Below are 7,947 nucleotides of genomic sequence, written 5' to 3' on the forward strand. Positions count from 1 at the left end.
TACCTGTAATTTGGATTTTGTCCCTAATATATATATATATATATATATATATATATATATATATTAGGCAATATTTGATTCCAAATAAAGAAAATTTATGGCTTGATTGAAATATTACATGCCAAAATTTATTACACACAATGCCTGAGATCATCCTGAAATAACGCCCGTTTTTATTTGTGAATATTTTTTGATAAATATGGTTTTTTAATCAGTTGTTTGTTGAAAAAAGTTATCACTTCATTTCAACTATTGCTACAACTGTTGAAACAAGTCATCAAATAAAAGATTTTATAGCTTTGAAGACAACACTAAATAAGTGAAGAGATGTAAATAAACAATCAAGGGGGGAATAACTCTACAGTTTCCATGGAAACGCACGCTTTGCCTGCTTATTTGCTTGCAAATATGGAAGCTAAGACCGTGAAAAGTTGTACGATGCGGGATACTGCGATAGAGATCGATGAAGAGACTTCAACGAGTGAGGAAGCAGAAGTTATCGAAGTAACTCTCAATCTTAAGCTTTATTTTATTTGTCTATCAAAGAAAACATATATATATATATATATGTATATATATATATACCGAGATTTGCTCCGACGCGCGTGCATTATGTGTGTGTAGAGAAAGAGAAAAGTCAGTGAATGTGTTCTCAAATTATTTTAAAGACTTGTTTGTTTGTTTTTTTAATAAATTATTTACATCCAATTATTTTCCCATTTATTCTGATTTTTTGGGGCCCCAGAACGTTATTTAACCTTTATTTTGCCACAGTAAACACCAGCTTAGAATCTCTATCATTTACATAACTCAGTGTATCTCAGTTTGACTTAATATACAGTAAGTACATTTATATACCCGAGTTACATATCTGAAGTAATGCACCCACCAACTTGTTCCTCAGTCTACTAACTCGGCAAGCTTTATCGACTGAGTTTTGGAATTGCTGTCTCTCGAAGTACCATACCTCATTAGAAACGGAAATGGAATGGTTTGGAATGAGGAAGGTTGCGAAAAAATTCTTTTAGAAATCATAATTTCTGTTTCATGAAACAGAAAACATGTCCTTAGTATAGCTAGAATTCCATCCCAAAGATGGCCCGTCTCTTTAGGGCCAGAAGATATTTCAGTCCCCATCAGCTTGTGACATTCTTTAAGCCCTAAGTGGGGCTCATAATGAGGTACTGCACCTACGTCTGAGATGGCGGTTACTGCTATGCACATTGACATCCTGGATCACATCCAGTGAAGGATCACTCTGCTGATTGGTATCCAACACTAATGGATACTCTTCAACCCCAGCTCCACAAGTATGCTCTTTCCTCTCTCCCTCCACCCCCATCTCTCTCTTTTTTTTATAATGGATATAATGGTATCTGCTCCTTGGAGCTGGCAGGTTTCATAACTTCCATCACTCAGGCACCCCCCATCCCACTTCTCTCTCCTCTCATCTCCTTTGTTGCATCTACCCCTACTTACCCAGCACTATCCACTATAATCCTTTTGCCTTGTAACATCAACCTTCTAGAATTCACTCCCCACCCATGCCTTTTCTGCAGGAATTGACCTACAACTGTTGAAACTGAACATTAATACCATCGGTCTCACCTATCTCAAAGAGAAAGCAATGGGCTCTGTCCCATCCTCCAGACTCAGCAAGTAAATATGTGTGTGTATTTATTATATCAAAACTCTGCATCGACCATCCACTTTTGTTTTTTTAAACTTATCTGTCCATTCTATTGAGTTCTATATTAAATAATGTTTGTGCTACATAAAAGATATTTTCAATAGGCTTTATAAGCTATACATCACACTCTGAGTGGTTGGCGTTAGGAAGGGCATCCAGCTGTAGAAACTCTGCCAAATTAGATTGGAGCCTGGTGTAGCCATCCGGTTGCACCAGTCCTCAGTCAAATCGTCCAACCCATGCTAGCATGGAAAGCGGACGTTAAACGATGATGATGATGATGATGATGCTATAATGTATGTGTGTAAGGAGATTAGCACGAAAAGACAATTCCGTTGACTCTACAGTTCCTCACCTGGTCTGTGAAGTCTGTGGCCACATATGTATGCCTTGTGTAGGCCTGGAGAGCCGCCAGAGAGGCCACACAGAAAGACCTGTTACAAATTACAATTTTCTTGCTGGGGCCAACCTCACATGCACTGTCTGCCAGAACACATGTATAAATCAGGTAGGTTTATCTAGGTACATGAGGGTGCACAGAGAAAATCATCAGAATGATCCAGAACACTCAAGAAGTCAGAAGAATTTGTATGAATATTGAACCTGCAACAAGTTCTGTAAGTTGCTGGCAGCATTCAAGAGCCATTGTTATTCTTACAACATGTAATTCTGTAATACATTTTATTTAGTCAGCCATAAGTCGGCAATCATCATATATATATATATATATATATATATATATATATATATATATATATATATATATAGATATAGATATATATATGTATGTATGCATGCTTGCTTGTTTGCTCATTTGTTTGTTCTCTCTTCTAATTTTAATTATTTGAAGTCTTCCTCAGAAGAAGGAGTAGGTTTCTAACAAAAATACAAAATTTCATCTTTGGTATGTGTGTATGCATGTACATATGTATGTATATAGATAGTTAGGTAGATATGTATAATATGTGTGTGATTAATTTGTAGATTTATTTATTTTCTGCACAATAAAATATTGTTCAATAACAATGGTTTTCTAATTTTCTCTTGTTTTTCAGTTATCAAAAGATGAGCAGATTATTATTGAGAGAATATGTAAGAATTTATCAGATCTTATGAATATTCAGAAGTCATTTTGTGGTCAGCTGCAGTACTCAGCATTTTACGGAATTGTAAATATAAAGATAATCCTTGTTCAATTTTTCTTTTTTTATTTTTATGTGTGGGAGGCTTCGGTCTACTCTATTGCCAACTGTAGATCAACTATCAGAGATTCATTTTTTTAAAATGGAAATTAATAGCAAACATTACTGAAGATTATTGTTGCATTTCTTCATTAATAGACGGTTCGCACAGACAGACAGACTTAGAATGACTGAAACGAGTAAAAGATAAAAGATAAGAAAACTATTGTGAACTGTACAAAGTTAGCATTTTGAAAAGCTGAATTCACACCTTTTAGCTAAATCTTTAGTCGCTTGACCTAGCAAAAAGTACAAGTTTTGATGTGTTTGTATGTATTTGTGTGTTCAAGTTTTTTTCTTTCTTTCTCAGAGATAGAAATAAAAATCTTTTCAATCATTTATTTTTAAAACTTTTTTTTTAAATACATAGGACTTGGAACTAAAGAATATTGAACCACTGAAACCATATAGTTACCTTCAAAAAATTGATGTTTCCAATAATCACATATCAGGTAAGAATGCAAAAATAAATGGGTTCTTTATTCCACAGCAGATGATATTAAATGATATTAAAATATTTTCCTATCACAATCCCTCAAATTCTTATGTAGATGTAAATTTCTTGTTAGTTTTACTAAATTCGATGACTGGCCTAACCAAATTCAATGACTGGCACCTCTGCCAGTGGAGTGCTAAGAGCACCGTCCGACTACGATTTCAATTGGTTTGATGGGTCTTCTCCGCAAGCACAGCATATTGCCGAAGATCTCGGTCATTTGTCATTGCCTCGGTGAAGTCCAGCACTCAGAAGGTACTTTTTATGCGCCAGTTACATGACACCAACGTAAACCATCACATCATTGAAATCTCAAAGCTACGAGATAATGTGTGACTAATTGAAGACAACGTGAATAAATAATAATACATTTGATAGAATAATCTAAATGTTAAAGGGTTTAGGGAACCAAAATAAGGGTTTCAACCTATATGACATGAATTTTCTTTTCTTTCCTTTCTCTGATCAGTCTCAGAGATTCAGCAAAAATATTCAATTCTGCTCTGCTCTTATTCCTCTGACAATACCATGAAAGATAAATGAATAAAAACATGATCATGCAGAGGTTCGTATTAAAAGGTGCTTCTTGACCACATGGTTCCAGGTTCAGTCTCACTGAGGGACAACTTGGGCAAGTGTCTTCTACTATACCCTTGGGCTGACCAAAACATTGTGAGTGGATTTGGTAGACGGAAACTGAAAGAAGCCCATCACATATGTTTGTGTGTGTGTGTGTGCTCATACATCTGTTTGTGTGTGTGTGTGTGCTCATGCATCTGTTTGTTTGTCTTTGTATTTCTCATCCCTCTGCCACTTCACAACCTGTATTGGTTTCTTTACATCACCATGACTTAGCAGTTCAGCAAAAGACGCTAATGGAATAATTACCAAACTCAAAAAGTCAATCATCTTTAGCATCATCATCATCATTATCATCATCGTCGTCGTTTTAATGTCCCTTCTTCCATGTTCAGACAGGTCAGGCAGAATTTTCTACAGCTGGATGCCCTTCCTGTCACCAACCCTCACCTGTTTCCAAGGGAGGTAATATTTCCCCGTAGCCAGACCAGACATGTTTTCATGGAAGAGTGGAAACGTAGGACACTGCTCACATGACAGTGAGTTGACACTCACAATACCCATGTGACATCAAGGCAGGGAGACAGTAACACACACACACACACACACACACAACAGGCTTTTTTCAGTTTCCATCTCCCAAATGTATTCTCAAATCTTTGGTCTGTTATAGCAGAAGACACATGCCCAAGATGTCGCACAGTGGGATTGAACCTGAGAATGAATGATTGAGAAGCAAACTTCTTATCACACAGCAAAGCCATCAGTTTACATCCATAATAAAACCTGGGGTTTAGGGTTAGGGTTAGGGTTAGGGTTAGGGTTAAAAATACTTCGATAGCTTAATGTAAAAACATTTCTTGTGTAATATATATATATATATATATACTAACATGCAAGAGTCACAAGTTGTAAATTGGGTCAGATGTTTGATTGAACAACGAATGAAATAGTTCAACCATGTATTGAACTTACATTGTAGATTCATTCATCATATTTTATTTGATTCTATAAAGCTAGACTGTATATTGATTGAAACTTTCTCCCCGCCTCTCTATCTCTCCCTTGGCCAAAAATTGAAAAGATTGTATTCTTTATTTTTATATTTTTTTAATCTCAATTTTACAAGGCCTCAAAAGTATTTTCCATTTACTTGTTATTTTTTACATTATGATAATGTTCAGACATAGTCAGATATAAATCATAGACTGTTTTTTTGGGGGGGAGAGGTAATGACCAGGTCTTATGTGCCGTTTGTTTTCAATCAATATTTACATTGACAACCATCTGAGCAGCTGAAGAACTTGCTGAATAATGTTTTTGGTTGTTCTTTTCCTAATGCAATAAAAGGAAAACGGGGCAGGGGAAAAAAATCAATTTTAGGGCTTTTGCATTCTTATTAAAATCAATCACCCTTTCACTATCTGTACTCATATTTAATCAATATCATTTCCTCATGAAATCAATATCGTTTCTGTTACTTTTCATTTGGTTGGGCTCCAAATATCTATCTGTAAATTTCACTTTTCTTTTCAACAATGTAAAAATAACAACCATTTCTATTATATGCACACAAGGCCTGAAATTTTGGGGGGAGTGGGCCTAATTGATTGCATTGACCCTAGTGAGTGATTGAAACTTATTTTATTGACCCCGAAAGGATGAAAGGCAAAGTTGACCTCAGTGGGATTTGAACTCAGAACATAAATACAGGTAAAATGCTGCTAAGCATTTTGTCCAGCATGCTAACAATTCTGGCAGCTCACCATGTGAATAATGATAATAATCATAATAATAATAATAACAACAACAACAACAACAACAACAACAACAGCAACAACAACAACAACAACAACCATCATCATCATCATCATCATCATCATCATCATTATTAACGTCCGCTTTCCATGCTAGCATGGTTTAACTGAGGACTAGCAAGCCAGGAGGCTGTACCATGCTCCAATCTGATCTGGCAAGGTTTCTACAGCAGGATGCCCTTCCTAACGCCATAATAATGATAATAATAATAATAATTTCAGTTTTTTCAGTTATTTCATTACAAAATAAAAAGCCTCTGATGAACATATGTAAAATGTCAACAGATTTATATATAGAAAACTTCTGTTTAATTTTCAGATTTGTCTCCACTCATAAATTTAGAACATCTCATTATACTAAATGTATCGAATAATCTGATTTATGAACTTTCAAGCTCCTATCTTCCAAACACTCTGAAGCATGCTGATTTTTCTAGAAATCTGATTGAAGAAATCTGTGACTTCCAGTACCATCCCAAGTTGACATCTCTGTATCTTGATTGTATCCTTTTTCCTCTTCAAAAAATTCCTGTACCCTATATTGGGTAATAATGGCTTCAAATTTTGGCACAAGGCCAGCAGTTTTGGGGAAGTGGGAAAGTCAATTACATTGACCCCAGTGCTTAACTGATACTTAATTTATCAACCCCAAAAAGGATGAATGGCAAAGTCGACCTCGGTGGAATTTGAACTCAGAATGTAAAAGCAAACAAAATCCTTTCTACTAAAGGCCCAATGCCTGGAATTTGGTGGGGAGGGAGATGGTTGATTTCATCGACCACAATACTAAACTGGTACTTATTTTATCAACCCCAAAAGGATGAAAGGCAAAGTTGACCTCAGTGGAATTTGAACTCAGAATGTAGCGACGGGCAAAATACTGCTACGCATTTTGCCCGGCTTGCTAATAATTCTGCCAGCTCGCCACATTAATACTCCGAATTTATATTTTTCTGAAAAAACCATATATATATATATATATATATATTTCTTTTTTCCTCAACCTAAAACTAGATAACAAAATAAGACGCATCAAAGGTTTGCATCAATGTGAACGTCTCCATTCATTAAGTCTTGCTTACAATATGATTTCACGAATTGAGAACCTTGAGTGTTTGCCTTTGCAGTATTTAAATCTGGTAATGTATAAGTTAGAAGCACAATATTCTTCTGACTTTTATTTCCTTCTAAGTCTCAGTTCAGCATTTGAAATGTCAGCTGTTAAAATGAAATTGACAAAAAGAGTTAAAAGCATTGTAGCTTGCTTGAAGCATTTGTGATAAAGAAGTAAAATAACAAAATAATGAAACTGTTGAGCTTTTTTAAACTTTGAAAAGGAAAAAGTTTAATGACATTTATATATTTCAGTGGAGTGAAGGTGCATGGCCTTGTGGTTAGGGTGTTGGTCTCATGATTACAAAATTGTGGTTTCAATACCTAGACCAGGCAGTGCACTGTGTTCTGGAACAAAACACTTCATTCCATGTTGCTCAAGTTCACTCAGCTGTAAATGAGCAACCTTGTGATGAACCCAGAGCCATGTAAAGGCATGGGCACATTGGATGGGACTTTACCGGTCTAGGGGCCTAATTGTGATTTGGGCCACATTGGTTGGTTGCCCAGGGACATCACAGGTCTAGGGGCCTAATTCTGATCTATGTATATTGTTGCATGCTGTCAATAAAAAATACTGTAGGGCCTAGGGCATTGATTTTCCCAGGGGCCTCAATGGTCTATGGGTCCAATTCTGATTTGGTCCACATTGGGTGGATAGAATAAGTACTAGGCTTGCAAAGAATAAGTCCTGGAGTCGATTTGCTCCACTATAGGCGGTATTCCAGCATGGCCACAGTCAAATGACTGAAACAAATAAAAGAGTAAAAGAGAATATATAAGGGATGAAACGAAGAGTCAGCCTCAGCAGGATTTGATCTCAGAGCATAAAGATGGACAAAGTTCCACTAAGCATTTTGCCCAGTGTGCTAATGATTCTGCCAGCTTGCTTCCTTAGAATCTGCTAATAATGGTTGGGTTTCAAATTCTGGCACAAGGGCCAGCAATTTCGGCAGAGAGAATAAGTTAAATGCATCAACCTCAAAGTTCAACTGGTACTTATTTTAGCGA

The 7,947-nt window shown here is 36.1% G+C and overlaps 1 protein-coding gene across 1 annotated transcript in view; it reads left to right on the plus strand.

Moving 5' to 3' along the window:
• Nucleotides 1-395: 395 nt before the first annotated feature.
• LOC106874875 (leucine-rich repeat and guanylate kinase domain-containing protein) overlaps nt 396-7,947 on the plus strand; it is a 17,160-nt gene continuing 9,608 nt past the window's right edge. Inside the window, exons 1-5 of the mRNA XM_014922773.2 lie at nt 396-504; nt 2,746-2,859; nt 3,302-3,383; nt 6,143-6,325; nt 6,838-6,962. Coding sequence (XP_014778259.2) covers nt 409-504; nt 2,746-2,859; nt 3,302-3,383; nt 6,143-6,325; nt 6,838-6,962 — 600 coding nt within the window. The 5' untranslated portion in view covers nt 396-408. The remainder of the gene's footprint in view (nt 505-2,745; nt 2,860-3,301; nt 3,384-6,142; nt 6,326-6,837; nt 6,963-7,947) is intronic.

This window comes from Octopus bimaculoides, chromosome 11 (assembly GCF_001194135.2).
Source record: "Octopus bimaculoides isolate UCB-OBI-ISO-001 chromosome 11, ASM119413v2, whole genome shotgun sequence".
NCBI classification, from domain to species: Eukaryota; Metazoa; Mollusca; class Cephalopoda; order Octopoda; family Octopodidae; genus Octopus; species Octopus bimaculoides.